The following is a 19,964-nucleotide window of genomic DNA, read 5'->3' on the forward strand; positions in this document are numbered from 1 at the left end:
CCATATAACGGTAATTTAGAGAAATACAAAATCTTCGATAAATCAGTAAATATTGAAGCTAATTTATTCAAAATTGATGCTTGCAACAATTCTTTACCAAGAAATACGTTTATGGTACAATTTTGGAAAATGGGCGTGGTACCGCCCACTTATGATCACATATATGTATATCGGTAACCGTTCTACCAATTTGTACCAAACTCGGTATTTTTATTGTGCTTGCCACATAAAAGAAAAACGTTGAAAATTATTGGAATGGGACTAAAATTACGGCCGCTTTTCATATAACGGTAAATTTCAGAAATGCTTGAAACTTCAATAATTCGAAATTTAAGGACGCTAATTTACTCAAAATTGATACACCCCGGCTTGCCATCTAGCGGTAGCTTTCGGAAAGGTGAAAAACATATATTTAATACGTGCGCCGGATATTTAACGTTCGGCTCCGCCCGAACTTAGACTTTCTTACTTGTTTATTTAATGTTTATTATTTTTTTTTATAAAAAAGTTAGTAAAAGTCTGCTTATTTTCACCAAAATTTCAAACTCTTTAATCAGAATTTTGGTATGTAGTTTTGCAGACCATTTCATTCTAGTATAATGAAGTGCAAGTTTCAAGCTGCTATAAAATCCCGTTAATTTTTGGCAATTTTTTTTGCTGTCAGTGTTCTCCATATAAAAGAAAATTGTCGCACATACTTTTGTATGGAAAAAACGTGAAACACCTTCAACAAAAAAAAAATCATTTTTGTGAGCTGTCTGCAAATGTTTTTTAATGTGGGCTGTCGCTTCACCTGAACATTTGAAAAGAAATTCCAAAGAATCGGCAAAGAATCGGCGAAAAAAGGCCGATGCCGATGCCGATGCTCAATTTTGCGCCTTGGTAGAGAATTGTTACAGAAACGAGCTACAGGAGTTGTTCCCGTGCATATAAGATCCGCAAATTAAAAATCCATTGGTATACACTTTTTGCCTAGTGATCGCATACCTTCTTTTTGATTGTTGCTGTTTCAGACAGGGTAAGAGTATGATGCATTGTTTCCAAACCAAAATTTACATGAAATGGCGGAAATTCTGATTTGTCCTCGTTTTAGACCAATTATGGATTTAGCATGAAGCGAAGTCGTTTTGATTTAATTTTTTTAGATTTAATGTCAGATTCATATTCTGCGACTAGGGATTTCTAGTGGGGGGTTGAAATTCGATTTGTTGAGGCAGTTTTTGATGTGAGTAATTTTTACATAATGAAAACCAAGCATTAGAACAGTTTTCAGATTATAAAGTATCTGAAGTGTTATTTACTTTTTATGAATTTATTTGTATAACTGGGATGTGTAACTATTTAAATCAGTAAAAACATTTCACTGTGAGATAATACATACTTAAACATTTATCGAAGTTCCGATAATTCCACTTTCTTGTACATTTAAAATTCATTCGATGCATCGAAAATATTTGTTTTCATATACGATTCATCGATGGCAATATTTCGATGCATAAGATAGAAAAAACATCAATTTATCGTGCCACACATAGTGCTACTAAATTTAGTCGGAAAGAAGGAAGTTGCAGAGTTGCTTTTTTGCCAATAAAGACGAAATTCGATTGTTTATAGAAAAAATCGATTTTATCCGAATTTTAGCACCAAAAAGTTCGAAGCTTCGAGTATCGATTTTACCCATCCCCATCAACGACCCCAACAACCCAACCCAGCGAAAAGTTGCAAGCCAGTCCCATAAAATTTCACATTTTGGCCAGTTTTGATCGCTTCCTGACCCATAGTACATTGATGTACGTTGAATCCAGTTTACATATTACAGTAACTGGAGAAATAGGTCACTTTGTAATGAGATTATTGTCCAGCAAATAATGAAAACAAGCAAAAAAAAATATTAAAACTACAATCACAGCAAAAAATTTATCACATATGTCATATGCGCCGTATGTATACATATGTATGTATGTATGAATTAAAAAAAAATTTACATATACATATTTTTGTAATAGCATACATTTAACATCCAAGTACACTTAATTAAAATGTTTATTAAATTCACTTATAATTTTGCTTTTCGCCTCTTTTTCCCTTCCCTCTACACAAAACATCGAAATAAATACATCAAAACCACACAACAACAACGCAACACAACAGATTCTCTCCACCGGCGCCGTTCTGCTACTCTCAGCCGCCTGTGGCATGCCTATCGGCTACTCGGCCGTTCTACTGCCACAATTGTCGGATGTGAATTCGACCGCAGCGGAGATTGCAATAGACATTGAAATGGGCTCATGGATTGGTAAGTTTATACATATGTACATATGTACATATGTACATAATGTGCGATTTTTCAATTTTTTACTAAACTTTTTCTTCGATTTTACAGCAAGTGTCCATAGTTTGGCCACTCCTGTGGGCGCGCTAATCTCAGGACCTTTAGCTGATTTTCTCGGACGCCGCTCCACATTACTGCTATCGATTATTCCCCTTTGTACTGGTTGGATTACGCTCGCTTTGACTCAATCCTTCTGGGTGATTATACTTGGGCGCCTTTTGTGTGGATTTTCTACCGGATTACTTGGTGGACCTGGACAGGTGAGCAGGATTTGTTATTGAAAAAAAAATTAAATAGGGAAATGGCCTCTGCAAAATCTAAGATCGAAGAGTTTTAACCTATCACAAATGTCAGAGAGACCTCTTACAATAACTTCCTAGCAGTTACTATACTTAGTATATGATTGCTAAACATTTAGCCAGAGAATCTGAAACCTAAGGCTCGTGAAGATATATATCGTATATATATATCATATATGGGTGTTTCCAGCGGAAGGTCCACCACGACAAAAAAAGTTTTATATCTAACATATTTACGGGCCGATTTGTCTGCTTTTTAAAATATATACTGGCTATGTAAGTAGAATCATCTTTGCATAAAATGGTCTTCCTAGGTGGTGCCAAGGTCGAGATATTTCGAAAAACCGTATTTATGGTCTGATTTGGTTCGAATTTGGCGTATGTGGTTGAAACATAATAAATCATAGATTTCTAATAAATTGACCCTGAATTGGCGCTGAAGTCAAAATATAAAGTATATTCTACATAAAATACATGTTTTATTTGCGTTAAAAATTCATTTAAAAGCAATATTAACAAAAATATAACGATGGAAATTTATGTCACGTGACGCCACGTCACGTCACGTTTCACACTTGGGGTTGTAAAAGAGAATTGAAACAATTTGCATTAATTCAAAAAACTCTAAAAACAACTAGAATTGCTCCAAATCATATTAAAATAAGTTTCATGAAAATAGCCATCCACAATTCGCAGAGTTTTGCGATTTTGTAAGAAAAGAAAAAATCAACTTCCATTTTTTGTCACGTAACGATACTCTCTTTAAATGCTTATATTTCAGGGCCAAGCAGTTCGATTGATTTCATTTTTCGGTTAAATATAGAGCTAATTATGTGCTATACAATGGTCCAAAAAAGTTAAAGAAAACAAGTGGTATTCCTTTTTTGTATCACATTGAAATCGTACGACTGTCACGTGCGCCACCATGGGAATGCCCATATACATTTTTCTTGACCATTTCTTGGGCGTTTTTTTCTACTCGCCGAACTAAATAAATGCTTACAAATAATAAAATAAAAACACATTTGATTTTTATTAACCCGTAACTTCGTTTGGATACCATGCTAGAAAACCAAAAGTTTGTCTCTACGGGGAGGCATTGCTGTTATTGAAGAGATTAAAAATAATTCATTTCAAATGGAGAATAACGAATATTTAAAAAAAAAATTAAAACGACCAGTGCAGATCTCTATTTTTTGAGAATATCAAGCAGCACTTGATTGGCAATTGTATTTCTCAATTTTTAAAATAAACTTAATAAAAAACAAAAGATTGAACTGTACTTAAAATTTGTTTGATGTTTTTCGAGCATATTTGCAAACATCTTTACCAACGTTTTAGTGCTTATCTAAACCCTTAAAATAGATTTATTCTTGCTTGCTCTCCAGCATGTGTAGGTTAGATAAAAATAGATGAAGAAAATAGTAGTTACTGACTACTTTATAATATTTCTGAGTATAAAGCAGGAGGATTACAGAAATAATATCTTCTAAAATAAGTGAGAAAACTATATTATCACGAGAAGGCACAACACAATGATATTGATACTCATCGATATGGCATCCATCATTTTGGAAAAATTTCCGCACTTGTGGCAGACACTTTTTGTGTATTTCGGAGACCTTGAGCATCACAAAAGTCTCCTATTTTAATGGCCAGATGCGCCTTTCCAAGAAGATTTAAGAGATAACACCAATTCGGGGTCGGAAGCGGCCTATACTCTTGAAAAGAGTGAGAATCAGGAAGAATATAGCCACCAATAACTCCCAGGGTTCACAATACACAAATTTTACTAACTCAGAAGGGAAAAAAAGGGATGCAGAATTTCCTTACTCTTCAGCCTTAGGCAATTTTCCTCTCAATGTATTCAGCCNCGGCCTATACTCTTGAAAAGAGTGAGAATCAGGAAGAATATAGCCACCAATAACTCCCAGGGTTCACAATATACAAATTTTACTAACTCAGAAGGGAAAGAAAGGGATGCAGAATTTCCTTACTCTTCAGCCTTAGGCAATTTTCCTCTCAATGTATTCAGCAGGTGGCTCAGATCAGGGTGGCATACCTTCGAAAAAACGGTGACATTTCGTTAGGTGGAGTAGCAATATATAGAATAAGGAATATGCCAATGCTCACTCCAATGTCCTATCGGCCAGCAAAATTGACGTTTACCAAGGACAGCATGAAAAACAGGGTGGGAAAAATATCTGCGATGGGACATCAAAACATCAGATATGTATATAACGTGCTCTCCGCTCAACGTAAGGGCATAAAGAGCGCTAACCGCCAAAAAGACGTAAGCGAATTTTTTTTTAATTTTCTTTTTGATGCATAAATATTCCTATAGAATCTAGATGCATTTCTGCCTCAACAATAAAATTAAAAAAAATGTCACTTATGTCTTTTTGACGGTTAGGGCTCGATAATATGTCAAATATCAAAACTATTTTACGTCGCCTCCGAACGGCAGATGGTTTTTTGTGAGATGCTTCTTCATGGCAGAAATACACCAGCAATTTAGAAATAATTTTACNATAAATATTCCTATAGAATCTAGATGCATTTCTGCCTCAACAATAAAATTTTAAAAAAAAAATGTCACTTATGTCTTTTTGACGGTTAAGGCTCGATAATATGTCAAATATCAAAACTATTTTACGTCGCCTCCGAACGGTAGATGGTTTTTTGTGAGATGCTTCTTCATGGCAGAAATACACCAGCAATTTAGAAATAATTTTACAGCATCCGAACAAGAGAACAAAGATTATTTTAGGCAGCACTTCATGTATGTATGTATTTGTGAACAATCCAAAGTACAAAAAGTGTATGCGGTTTTTCTCGAAAACCTTCATTCGAGCGAAATTAATCAAACTTGATTTACGAGTATGCCTGGCATTAATGACGTCGCCAAAATAGGGAAGCCAACAACCCACGCATAAAAATTCAATGCTATTTTCAGTAACTCATAAATATGGGTCATTCACACGACGCACATTTCATAACAAATTTTTAGTTAAACGATGACCTTGCGTGCCAGTGACACACTCACCAAGTAAACCACCATATTAATGACAGCTTCGGGAACTGGCTGTCAAAGTGAAGAGATAGAACGGAGTATTTTCATAGAATCCGGTGTACAGTGTGTACTAGTGAAACTATCACATAGAGAGTACTAACTAACACTGAATGATGATTGCCTGACGCTGTAGACTGCCTTGAACTCTCGCTAGTTGAGGTTCAAGAACGAGCGAAGGAACTTGAGTGGGGAATCTTAGAATGCTTATTTTCTACAAAATAAATTGTATTATTTATTTAATTTATGCTACTTAGATCGCCATCGCTTCGAGTGGTATCCCGCAGTTTGCATTTAATTATAATCAGCCGCTCGTATTTAGTAGAGCTATGCTCGCTATGGGAGACCGCTTTCTTTCTAAATGCGAACAAACTTAATTTCTTATAGCTTAGTATTATAATACTGAAACTGCTTCCGTCAACAAACAATCAACCGTTCATCCATTTACATGCCACTCTGCCAGCAATTCAATTTACTAGCGCCCGTCATGTCCAAACCAATTCAAATTCACAAATTTGATAAGAAATACCTCAATTGCTTATTCACTTACTCACTCTCCCTCTTTTTTGTGCGGGAAATTGGCGCGTAATTTTTTTCTTTATCTCGTCTTGCATCTTATGGATACGACCCTGAGGTGTCAACGCCTTTTATCATAGCCAAACAAGCCAACAACAACAATCTGCGGCAATCAGTGTGCAAATGTGTGCTGGCGCATGAATAATTCTTATCTACAGTTCCGGAATCTTGACCTCAGACTATAGTTTAGTTAAGAATTAAGTTGAGCGAATTTTGCCTGCCATAAGCTGTGTGAAAAGTGAATTTTATTAATAAATATATTACGTAAAAAGCGCAATACGTAACGCAGTTTTGAACCATTTTGTTTTTTACATAGAACTGAACTTACACATTGCTCTGTGCATTCACATTTTCGTGAATTAAATTGCGACCCTGCCACCCTATTGAATTTTGTTACGTGTAGGTGTTGTTTACATTCTCCATTCACCTTTGATCAATTACGTTGTTTTGTTGCATTTGAGTTGTTTACGGAACCGATCCAACACTTCCATGTCTAATGAGAAAATGTTTGTGAGAACATTTTCCTGTCCGGAATCCCTCGCGAAGGAGAAGACACCACAGTGATAGAATTTATAGATTTCAGTACTGAGTAAGAATAGTAGATGATTTTTCAACTAAACCAATTCTTTCAAACATACGAGGATGTCCCCAAAGCCTTCAGTAAGGTTATTAATAAAGCCCACAGCGAGGTATTACTGGAACAATGTCTATGGAAATTGAGATTCTCTTAAAATGCACGACCACTTTTGACACCATTCAAAATTCGAATGCCGAATCGACTATATCCTGAAACAAAAAGGTTGACACAACAGCGAGTCACCCTGAAAAGAAAATGAGAGCTCCTTAACATTAAAACGGCAATGTATGAACTGTTTAGCTTACCTACTTAGCGACGAAAAATTCGATAGTTTGGGCAACGTGGTTAACATTATTATTAGAAAAAATTAAATTATACCGAATATCCTACAGAGCGCGCCGTAAGTTAATCCGAAAATACTATGCAGCACATTTGTATTCTATAGAGACAAGGAAGGGGGCAAACGAATTAGACAATATTTCGGAGCTAGTGGTACCATTTCTTTAAAGAAATGAGATGCCAGGAGGTTATCCTATATAGCTCATAAAAAGCAATTGAGGCACTAAACCTCACAATCGACACAGCAATATTGAAGGGAGACGATGATAAAATCAACTCAACAAATTCCAACGGCTAGCCTGCGGGACTATCACCGACTTGGAAATTCGCATGGATTCCAAAGATCAAATAATACTTTTCCGCTTAAGAAAAACCTTAGCTCTGAGGCATTGAATGGAAGACGTTAGACTAGATACGGATGTGTGAGAGTGATTTTGACTCTAAAATAAGATTAAAATTGGAATCCATTTGGAAGATCGATTAAAATAATGGAATACCCTTTTTTCAAGCGGAACATTTCTATTTTGATTCAAAGTTTTTCATTTATTCAATGTGGCATCTCTAAGCTAGGAACTAAGGCTTTCATGAGCACAAGAAAACGACCCCCAACAAGATCCAATGGCTAGCCTGCAAGACTATCGCCGACTAGGAAACTAGCCTCAATTCCAAAACAAAGAATATATTTCTTGCTTAAGTCTTTAATAACAAAGTAACAGGGTGAAAAGAGCCATTTCACCATTAAAACAACTTTGGAAGATCGATTACAATAATTGCATACCCGTTTTTTCCAAGCCGAACATTTTTATTTGGGTTCTAAGTCTTTCGTTTATTCAATCTGGCATCTCTGAGCCGTTATGTAAGGCTTTCATGAGCACACGGTGCTACGAAGACAGTTCCAAGGCATCCAGTCATCGACTTTCCTTTATAAAGGCGTGCGATGAAAAGGAGTAGCTAAAAATATCTGAAAGCCCGAAATCCAATCATTATCAGTAGCAATCGGCAGGACGGAGTAGACACACTAACCAGCTTGGTAGGGCTCAAGGTCTATTGAAAACCTCTGCCTTATTTTGGGCCTGGCACCCGATTGCAATGCAAATCCACATCTACTTAAATAGCCAGCACAAGAGAGATAGATATATCCTCGCGTGGGTGTTACGTAAACCGCAATAAAAACTCCCGTGAAGGTCCGTAGCACGCGAACTGGTTAGAGCGCGCTCAAATGCTCTTCCTGCTAAACTACTATCAATGTAGCTTCCATACTGTCCTGGACTATAGACCGGGGGCAGCCCCCTAACACACGAATGCCTAACTCACACGACGTTGAGAGGTCATTTCCTATACTGTCTTAAAACACCCCCCCGGAAATACATACACTCTACATGTCGAAATTCCAACTTATGGAGACCACTCTACTCACATCCAAGTATTCATCAGTCCAACTCATGGCTGCACGGCGAAGACCCCTAATATATCCTACATCTGTATTGTCATCCGATACTCCGCCAAAACGTGGACTTAGTGCTCTGTGACAACCCCACAAATGCAAATGCACTAACTGGGACCCATGTTTCGCCTGTAAAAGAAAACGGAACCTCAGATACTCCACAAAAAGGCACACACAAGGAGTCTTCGTGACCTGGAATCCATCAAATTTTTTAATTAAAGAGACATTTTTCATTCAATCAACATTCATATTCCTTCGCTAATCCCTTGCCTGAGACTTAAATTAATAGAAATTCTATTCAGAAAAAAATGTATGTGATGGCCATTACATATATACTAATATCTCTGATTTCTCTCATTTCAGGTTTACATTGCCGAAACAGCTGAGCCCAATTTGCGTAGCATTCTTATTGGTGCACCCTACGTCTCCTACTCTCTAGGTGTGCTCATTGTTTATTCACTCGGCTCAGTGTTGCATTGGCGTCACGTGGCATGGTGTGCCAACATACTCCCAATCTTCGCTGCAATCGCTATATTCTGTATACCTGAAACACCTGCTTGGCTAGTGAGAAACAATAAACTCGCAAAGGCGCATCAGGCGCTTACTTTTCTGCGTGGCAGCGAGATTGTCGCACATAACGAGATCAACGATATGAATGAGAGACTGAATAAGGAACGTGCCAACACAAATACCAACGAGAACATCTTTCAGCTGTGCACCGAACGCTGTGCCATCAAACCGCTTGTCATTGTCATCACATTCTCAATGCTGCAAATGCTATCCGGTTCATTTATAGTTATCTTCTATGCGATCGATATTATTGCTGACTTTGGCGCCGATGTTGATACGAAATCCGCTGCAATTTGGACTGCAGTGGTGCGCACCTTCTGTTCAATCATCTTTTGCGTAGTTTTACTATTCGTGCAACGTCGACGCATTCTAACAATCTCGAGTATCGGCTCGGGTCTGAGCTGCTTGGTATTGAGTGTGTATATGTATATGCACGTAGGGCTGGCGAAGGCTGCCACAGATGTGCTCGTAGCGGCAGTCTGTCTCTTCACCTACATTGCCTGCAATACGCCATTGATGGTAATGCCGGGCATAATGATCGGTGAACTCTTTCCTGCGCGCATACGAGGACGTACGGCCGGTGGAGTTTTTGCCGCTATGAACGTCAGCCTCTTCGGGTTGACAAAAGTATTTCCACTCGTGCAATCCATTATAAAAATGCGTGGCGTTTTTATGATATTTGCAATCTCTAGCCTAGCGGTAACGATTTTCATGTGGTTGTTCCAGCCTGAAACCAAAGGTCGCTCACTGGATCAAATTGAGGATTACTTCAATGAGAACAACTGGTTGTGGTTTAAGCGAGATAAGCGATACAAGCAAGTGGCTTTGGACGAGAAAGCAGCGAAGGCTGCGATGAAGGCTGGCGCGATAAAAGCTTAGAAGGGAGGGTTATAAGTAGACTAATAAAAAATATACGTAAATATTTAGTAATTGTTTAAAAGTAGTGAACTAGCAGTAGCTCAATAGCGAGTAGTGATAAAACGCAGCCAGCTGCAGTATATTCGCAAAAAAAGAGTTATAGATATTTGCAGTGAACGAAAAACTTAAAATAAACCTTACTAATTTTTAAATATTTGTGGTAAAATAGGTATACAACAAGTTATTCTTAAGCAAAAAAACAAAACCGACTTCAATTCTCATATAAAAATTCAAGACTACCGTTAATTTCTTTGTGATCGAAATTAGTATGGGACTACCTGTGAGGTAACACAGGTTAACGTGATCCAAAGTTATGTGGTAACATACATAAAAAAAAAAACAAAAATATATTCCGACGAATTGATGACCTACTCCTTTTTGAAGTCGGGTAAAAAAAGGCCGGGAACGTAATGTACATATATGTGTATATAAAAAATTGTAGTTTTAAAAATATTATTTGCATACTAAAGGGCTAAATATGATTTCCGAAAATGAAACAAACTGTGACAGCGATCTGCATTTAAATTCTTTCTTCTGAAGTCTTATTCAAAAAATAAAAAATAAAATAAATACTTATTATCTCAAAAATATTTAAGCTATTTCTTAAGTCACTCAATTACCTCGTAAATCTTGCATTCTGCGTCGTTCTATTAGACGTTTTAGAGTTAGTAACAGATTCATAGGTTTTAAGATTTTCTAAGTCTTCCTTAATCGTAACTGTTTAGTTTTAATATTTTCTGTATATTACTGAAGCTTTAATAAAAAAATATACAAACAAATATTACGTACGTATAGACGTTTTTCTTTTCTCACAAGTTGCGCATAAAAATCTCTCATAAAACATTTGAAAATTAAAAATATTAAAAAAAAACATTACATAACATAAATAATTGCTATCAAAAAGAACTGCATCACCCAAGTGAGGTCCATCTGACCAGTAATAAAAAAGGCAAAAATAGTTACCTCAAAACCAAATTCTACATACATAAGAATGTAGGAGAACGGAAATTGATTCCGATATACATAAAATTAAAAAAATAATAATTTTTAAAAAACTAAAAACTCGCTTTTATAATATCCATTCGTACTGTCATCAGGTTACCGCTAGGCGCATCAATATTATATCGTTACATCCCAAGCTAATAAAAGCGAGGTTATAAAGCTTTTTTCACAAAACCATAGATCCGTCGGATAAGCCCAGAGAAAAGCGTAGCTGGCCTCAAACTATACAAATGCGATACAATTGTTTAGCGGCTTCTATATTACATATGACAGAGGTGAGATAGGACGTCCCAACGTTGGCGTTGTCTCGCTAACCCTATAGTGTCTGCTAGGTGACTCATTTTTAACGGATGATTGTACATGCTTTTGGATAACATATATTGCGCACCTCTAAGGATCACCGGAATGCAGCACAGCTTATACGCGAGTCGATTTGGATGGGTTAGTGAAAATAAATATATGTTGTAACTAACATGACATGGNAGCTTATACGCGAGTCGATTTGGATGGGTTAGTGAAAATAAATATATGTTAGTTTCACCGACATGACTCTCGCATGCCTCTGAATGACTCAACTGTGTCAACACGTACACAGATGTCTCGCGAGTCAGACGCACCGTCTATGGAGCCCGTTAGACACGTTAATTATGTAAATTATCTACGAAGTTTTCTAGACCCAAAACTAACGCAGAGGCTGAAGGTAAACCGAGCGTACAAATTTTGAAGAAAATTCCGCGAAACCTCTGCAGTTAGATTCTAGAAATCGCCACGCTAAATTTGTATCGAAACATCCCACAATGGTTATGATTTTACTACATTGAACCCCTTCAGCTTTCTCGTTGCATATTTTTAGGCCCATATCTTATTTATTTAGAAATTTCACTGAAGTCCAGGCGGCAGAAATTTTGTGTGGCGATTTCTAGAATCCCACTGCTAGATTCAGAAACCAGCTGTGGTACTTTGGGTATAATTGGATTTAATCAGCAGACATCTGAATAGATAAAAGTACTTGGATAAATGTCAGTGCAGTATTCATTGCAACCTTCCATAAATAATGAAGTTATGCCAAAAGTTTTCTTCAGGAAGATAAACACCTTAATTTTTCCATCTGTCCAAACTGTCTTCGAAAATTTAAAGACATTGACGAAGACAATGAGAGAAGTGTGAATATATAAGTAAAAAAGTGCGAATATACATATTGCTATTGCATCTGCAAAATTGAGTTGTGTAAACCCCAAGTACGCGGTCATAAAGAACAGCTGATTTTTGTTTGCAGACGCAACGTTCTTTACGTCACATCAGTTTCATCCTTGAGCGTCCCGTACGCATAGTACTCTATCTGGCAGGGCTAAAAGTCAACATACACCTCCGATGGTCGGAACAATTAGGGCTACAAAATCGTTCCATCTAACACCTGGAAACTGTTTACAAATAAGTTACTAATTAGTTTTATTTTCTCAGACAGTCGGGCTCGATTAGGGTGCTGCTGTAACCTCCGGTAGCCACTTCGACCTTGCCTAACCTAGCGCACCAACTTTTCGAATGCATATGAACTTACTGACGAGCTGCACACACAGTTTACAGGGTTCTTAAGTAATGCTGTAAAAAATGTTTGACTTCGTTTGACAAATGTGAGTCAAGTTTTTCTAATTTTTTTTTTCATTTTCCCGATCGCGTTGTAAGAATAGAAATTTCGTTTGTAATTTTTTTATAATCTTATATTTTTTCTCACTTTCGTAATTTTTGCCCGGACATATTTTTGAAATTCTCTTATATGCGAAATTATCGTTGCAGAAAATGTTGAGCGAAAAGAAAGACAAAGATTTTTTAAGCCAATTTATAGCCAAAAAAGATGTGCCCTCCTGGTTTCGCGGCACATCTCCATTCCAAATTGAAGCAGCCGATCAGCTTTCTACCTCGATACGAGATGATATTGAACAGGAAACATGCCATCGGGTGTGTCATTGCTTAACCCGGCTCGGTTTGGTGCCAAGTGTGCCCCATAGGGACTTAAAAATTCTCATGAAGCTGAGTGGTGGTAATGATTTAGCCTTTTTATGGTTTCTCATGGAGCTATATTACAAGACACCAGGAGACAAATATAACAGCCTCAATGAACAAGTAATACTCTCGTCGATAGCGCATCTTGATATGGTAACAACATTGCGTGAATTGGATCGTATTTTACCGCCGGGTCATGCGTCGAAGCGACAATTGGAACAGCGACGGAAGCGGCTACAAAGAAATAAAAGTTGGCACATGCTACCGCATGAGAACCCTAAGAAGCAATCGTCTTCGCCCTACTTTGATCGATTAGAACGGCCAGTGCCATATGGTAAACCGCTGGATCTAGAAAGACCAGATTATAAGGTACGATTCTTTCGTTATGACATCTATAAGGACCCAAATTATATGCCGCCAAATGAGCAGAATCGTTGGTATGCTAACTATTTTTTGAATAAAGCCAAACGTATTTCGACAAAAACAGTACGCGATTACCTCAATGAACTTATGGAAGTTATCGGCCTTCTTCCGTCTACCATAGAGGATGCTACTACCTTTATAGATTTGGCATTAGAGGGGATGACAGACTTAAAACATGGCAGAACTTTATGTAAGAAGCATGAATTAGAAGAGGAAGAACGTCGTTTTAGGCGTGAGCAGCAGGCTGTAGAACATCGGCAAAAATGCTTAAAAAGTCTGGAAATTTTCCCTAAACAAAAACAGGTAGGTAAATATGCATAGATATTATATTAGTATGGGGGTTTGAGATACCCTTTATAGTGATGCTTCAAACTTATTAGGGGTGTCCTAGACCACCAGCTTCTGAAGAGGAGGCAAATGTTTTTTTTTTTATTGGAAAACGCAATAATATTAATAAATAACATTGGCCTCCATTTTAGAAAGGGTGAACGGGGTGGTCTAGAATACTCTGTCTACTCTTTGTATCTGGTTTCATACCAGTTGATTGAGGGGGTAGTCTATTTAGTACCAAATGTTGCAAGTTCACCAAAGAGGCTAATCATTAGACCGTAGTAGAAAAAAAAGTTGGACGTACATGCACTATTTTGGTAAGGCAATTTGGACAAAAAAATTAAAAATTTGGGCCGAACGTAGAGATCGCATTTTTTAAATTTTCATCATATCTTCAGCATATTCAGTCAAATCTTAAAGTTGATATATATCAATGTTTCGAGGACAAAATTGTTTTGTTCATTCTAGTACTTACCCACCAGATGTCATTTCATTCCATCCTAACGCAACACCCTAACGTACTAACCCAATGTCAGTAAATAGGTTTGTTCGTCGAGCAAAAAATTTTTACGAATTTGTACGAATTATCACGATTTTTGCCCAAATCGCGTTCGTGCAGACCAAAAAATTATCCAACACTCAAAAATTGTGAGAGCAAAGTGACAGTTCTCTTGGAGAGAAGTTGCAAATTCTTGCTGGAAAAAATTTTGCCAGCAAGAATTTGCAAACACGAAAAACATGTGGTTGTGGCGCATGGTTGCATTTTTGTCTACAATAATTTGAATAAATTAGTTCGTTAAATTTAAAAATTTATAAACACGAGCGATTTTTTTATGAAAAAAGGAAGTAAATAATTGTTGATATAATTAATTTAGTTAATTCCAATGATTTGAACTTAATTCGGCTGAAAAAAATGGTATTCGCAATCGGAATGCAATTGCAACCAGAGTCGATTTAAGAAACCCGACAGCTAGTACGATGAAGAAATTGAAATGTATATTAAAGAAAGTCAGAACAACAAGAAATATACATGTATATCCTGTTTTTGGCCATCCGAAAGAATTTTAAAAATTCTATAAAAATTTTTTATGTTTGAAATGCAACCGTGGACGCCAGCTGGCAGCGAAACTTGCAAATTCCTGCAAATTTGCGTTCGTGCAGAAATTTGCAAGTTTCTCAACATGAGAGAGAATTTGAGAGAATTTTTTCTTACTCTCTGATATTTTGAGTGTTGGATAATTCTTGCTGGATTTTCGACGAACAAACCTAATGTAAGCACTCCAAAAGTCATTAAACTTTTGCTAAGAAAGCAATGTGCGGCGGTTATTTTTTGTCTGCTTCTAAGTTGCTAGGGTATACTACACATGTTTAGTTTTGTCTATTTAACTGTTCCTACTTTTCTTTGTTTCTATAATATAAGCCTAACATAATCATTTTTAGGCACGCCTTGAAAAAATACACACGATGCTAGAGAATAACGTCGCAATGTACCGTCTACAATATCGACATAAACTACGAGATCATTTGGGCGATCGCACTTACATACGTTTACTTGGAAAAGATGATTATAGCGAGTACTTAATCGACGATGATAAAGGGGGAGAATGTATCGAAATGCACCCATGTAAAAAATCAGCTTCTACTGCAACGTTGAAACGTTTTCAAGATGAAAGTGCAAACATTTCAATGCATTCGAATGAATTTAAATCGCTTTACAACGCAGCAAAGTTGTATCCTAAAAATCATCGCCCATCATTTGGCCAAACCGAACATGAATTCAATAATTTATACTATGGGAATCTGGAGACGCCGCCATCATCGCAGCGTTATTTTGTAGCACCAACCAAAGACAAACCGTACCATTTTGATTACCCNTTCAAGATGAAAGTGCAAACATTTCAATGCATTCGAATGAATTTAAATCGCTTTACAACGCAGCAAAGTTGTATCCTAAAAATCATCGCCCATCATTTGGCCAAACCGAACATGAATTCAATAATTTATACTATGGAAATCTGGAGACGCCGCCATCATCGCAGCGTTATTTTGTAGCACCAACCAAAGACAAACCGTACCATTTTGATTACCTAAAAATTTTTCATTACAAAGATAAGGAAGATGAGCGAACATTTATTAAGGAAAAATGCGTTGATGCGCTGGACGAAACACCAAAACATGTACCTAAGATGGTAGATTTTACGCCAGATTTGGGTAAATTATCAAAGAAATGTGCCGATGAAATATGGCAAGAAAAACTCAAAGAATGGAACGTAGCATCTGAAGCGAGTAAGTCCACTGAATTACCACGAGGTGTCACCGATCCCTATCCGGCGGATATGCCGCGCTTACCATTCTATGATTGTGAAGATAAAAAACTAATGGACGATATGTTAAGAATTGCTTTGCATGAAATGAGCAAACATCCAAAATTCGTATTAGCATCTCTGCCAAATGCTCACAAGCTTCCATTGCTACGCGAATGGATATATCAACGTTACGGCAAGCGATACACACATGCACAGCGTGTTGCCGAGTTAAATGATTCAATAAAAATAATGAATACTCTGCTGAAATTAAAATTGCAAACATTACTGCCGGAACCAACTGTAATCGGAGCAAAGTTTAATCAAAATTATGGTTGTCACAAGTACATTATGAAAAAGGCAAGTACTTTCGATTATTTACAATTGTTAAAAAAAAAAATCTTTCGCTACGGCAACTAGAGTAGAATTTTGTTTTGCTACTAAGAGCGTGTGTGAATCGGTAACAAAGTTCGCGACGAANTTATGAAAAAGGCAAGTACTTTCGATTATTTACAATTGTTAAAAAAAAAATCTTTCGCTACGGCAACTAGAGTAGAATTTTGTTTTGCTACTAAGAGCGTGTGTGAATCGGTAACAAAGTTCGCGACGAATAAATTTTTGACAACTATGAGGTGAATAAAGTTTCAGTAGCTCGTGCGGCTAGTGAAATTTTTGACAAATGCATAGAAAATTTTGACAATCGCAAAGATTGTTGATGTGTATAATTTTTCGTTAAATAAAAGCTTAAATTGATGAATTGCAATCAACGATGGTAGATGTTTTCTTAAAATATTAATTTCACGTCAATTTGTAATATTTTATTCCGCATAAATCTGCGGTTATCAAAAATTTACTGCTGTCAAAAAATATTTCATTCCACACAGCAGATTGGCAAAACAGTCCCACCATAGTAAAAATATTATTCAACAGCTTTCCCCATAGAACTTTGTTACCGATTCACACACGCCCTAACAACTAATAAAAGCATAGACAGACGGCAGCATTAATACGGACCAACTCGTTAATTTGGAATTCTCTCAGAAATTAACTGCAGTTTATACCGATAAAGTCCCAGTGTTAATTCTCAAACTTAGCGCAGATCAGTAGCATTTTCGATGACAACACTGACCAAAACGCATTCTACGCATAGAACATGTAAAATTAGCTTGAGCATCTCATCCTCATCAACGGTTACGCATTCACCACATTAATTCAAATGCTATTCCAATTTAAATTGAATAAGAATTCATTTGAAGTAGAATGGTGAATGCACAACCACCCACGAGGTAGATTTCCATGCTAGTGTGGCGAATTGACACCACATATAATTGTGTTTTGTATAATTCTTTAATCCAACTTTATTAATTAAACTAAATTTTGATATCAGAAAGGACACGCGTTGAAACAAGAACGGTTAAAGAATGTTCTAGAAGTCGCTTTTTAGAAAATAATGTCTAGCAAAAAGAATACATAAAATAGCGATGAGCCAAATGTGGTGTTACCACATGGGCCGATTAATGCAGGGTCCCCACACTAGTTTTGCATGCATTTTACGTTCTCTAGGCAAACGAAGCAAGCGATTTTGGTGTACGCGGTAGCCGAGTGGTCAGAATTGTGTACTACAACTCAGTAGCACCCAGGTACGGTCGCTAACCTAGCCATTCTTAAAATACATTTTTGTTCATATTTTTAACCGGCTTCAAAAAAGGAGGAGGTTATCAATTCGTCGGAATATTTTTATTTTTTTCTTTGTTACCGCATAACTTTGGATTACCGATTTCCATAATAGTTTTTTTAAAGGAAAGGTGGTCAGAGTTGGTCCCATACTAATTTAGGTTTAGATCCGAAGAATGGATCATGAAGTACTTAACGATACTGTTAAATCTTTATATGAGAAGTGAATTCCGTTTTTTTTTTTTGCTTATTTTTCTTTGGCGCTGTACGATGCGCAAACTTTTACTAAAGTGTCAAAATTTACATTACCTAAATATACTTAAGTACTTATGCACCTACATACACTCACGGCAAAAAGTATTGGCACAGAATTTTAATTTTTTCCACAAATATTTAATAAAAATATGGTTCATACTACAACAAAAAACATAGAAATATAATTTCTAAGCTTGGTGCTAAACTCAGGAAAATTAAATAAATTGTCATGCAAATTTTCAACTTTTTAATCACATTTTTTTGAGTATGCAGTTTTGTAGAAAATGAAAATCCCGAAATGGGAAGAGAAAGTATTGGTACAAAGCATTTTTTCCACAAATTTTTTATAAAAATATGGTCCATACAAAAAACTATATCTTTATCTATACTTTGTGCAAAACTCAGGAAAATTCAATAAATTTCCAATTTTTTAATCAGATTTTTTAGAATTTTTTTGAGTATGCAGTTTTGTGCATAAAAAATTAATATAAGCTAATGCAAGTTTGAAGTGTCTTAAAGTCTCATTTATTTTTGAGTATTTTGTTTTTGTTGAAAGTGTTTTGCATTTTTTCCATCCAAAGGATTTTCAATAATTTTTTTTTATGGTAGAAAACTCGTGCATAAATTGATAAAAATCAACGATAAGTCTTAGCTACTGCAAACTTGCATTTTCCTGAGTTTTTCACAAGGTTTAGAAATTATATTTTTATGTTTGTTTTTGTTTGCTCATATAGCCATATTTTATAAAAAATGATTGGAAAAAATTAAAATGAAGTTTGGTCACATTGTAAAAATTCTCTGTGCGAATAATTTTTTCTGTTATTCTTCCCATTTCGGGATTTTAATTTTTTTACTATGCCAAAGACATCTAACCTCTTAAATGTTATTTTTTTCACAGGTAAATATAGCCAGAAAACGTTATTATAATCGCGTAAACACAGATCTTATGAGGAAAACGCGCTATTTTTGGTTTGCGATGCGTAGTTTTCTGTGCATGTTACCAGTTCGTGCAACATTCTATGCATATATGCCATCACGAAAAATCGACAACTTTCTCTTTAAACCATGGAGAGTGAAACAATGTATGAATGCTAAAGCAGAATGGGAGAAGCGGCGGTTGAAAAGAAAAATGGAAACGTCAATTTAGGAAACAACTAATAAATACAAATTTATGTTAAAATAAATTTTAATTTGCAAAACAACGGCTATATTTAATTATTTTTTTTTCTTATATTGCAGCTTTATTTTATTAATTTTTTTTGAAAGGAGAGGGGTTGCCGAGTCATCCATGCTCGTCCAACACGTTTTGTACCGTCATTTGTTCATAGCTGAGAACAATTACCTAAAGAAAAGTTGCTGTATATGAGAACCCAAAAAGTTGCTGTGTGTAAACTCCGTCTTAATATTTTTCACCTGCTTGTCCAAATTTATTGGGACCTCCCAAAACTGTCTCATATGTGAAGCAATTAACTGCTTAGTTCCCGCTGTCTGGTAGCCTGTAAGCCTAAGCTTTCCGTTCTTCGTTGCACTGAATTTTCCTGCACCTTTCAGATGCTGTTATTCAGGGATTATTGGATCGCCATTTTATTTCTGTTGATTTTACAACGCTTTTATCAACTCGCAATGTTGTGCGTCCAGAAACTTTAATTAATTTTATTTAAAGAAATGGCGTGTCGTCTATTTCCGCTGTAGCAAACGTAGTACATAGGGCGACATCTAGATGTCATCTACCTCGCCCTATTCACTACAGATGTCGCCCTATGCACTATGCTTTTTTATAGGAGCTTTTCAAAGCAAAGGTTTTATGGTGTCGGACACACAACATTGAAAGTTTCTGGATCCACAACATTG

General features: G+C 36.3%; 2 protein-coding genes and 1 long non-coding RNA gene across 3 annotated transcripts in view; all 3 read left to right on the plus strand.

The window, feature by feature from the left end:
* Positions 1-2,017, plus strand: part of LOC108364552 (uncharacterized) — a 10,331-nt gene extending 8,314 nt beyond the window's left edge. Inside the window, exon 3 of the long non-coding RNA XR_001847775.1 lies at positions 2,007-2,017. This is a non-coding gene — a long non-coding RNA (uncharacterized LOC108364552). The remainder of the gene's footprint in view (positions 1-2,006) is intronic.
* pippin (solute carrier family member pippin) overlaps positions 1-10,872 on the plus strand; it is a 43,402-nt gene extending 32,530 nt beyond the window's left edge. Inside the window, exons 5-7 of the mRNA XM_017618274.1 lie at positions 2,152-2,296; positions 2,384-2,592; positions 9,001-10,872. Of these exons, the coding sequence (XP_017473763.1) occupies positions 2,152-2,296; positions 2,384-2,592; positions 9,001-10,086 (1,440 nt within the window). The 3' untranslated portion in view covers positions 10,087-10,872. The remainder of the gene's footprint in view (positions 1-2,151; positions 2,297-2,383; positions 2,593-9,000) is intronic.
* Positions 10,873-12,924: 2,052 nt separating this feature from the next.
* LOC108364553 (uncharacterized) lies at positions 12,925-19,195 on the plus strand (the record flags this gene model as incomplete). The annotated part of the gene is made up of 4 exons (XM_017618275.1): positions 12,925-13,854; positions 15,322-15,706; positions 15,763-16,544; positions 19,012-19,195. Coding segments are annotated over exons 1-4 (2,281 nt in total), but the record flags the coding sequence as incomplete, so codon positions are not given.
* Between the last annotated feature and the right edge of the window lie 769 nt (positions 19,196-19,964).

This window comes from Rhagoletis zephyria, unplaced genomic scaffold, assembly GCF_001687245.7.
Source record: "Rhagoletis zephyria isolate East Lansing unplaced genomic scaffold, Rhagoletis_zephyria_1.1 Rzeph_scaffold_01591, whole genome shotgun sequence".
Taxonomy (NCBI): Eukaryota; Metazoa; Arthropoda; class Insecta; order Diptera; family Tephritidae; genus Rhagoletis; species Rhagoletis zephyria.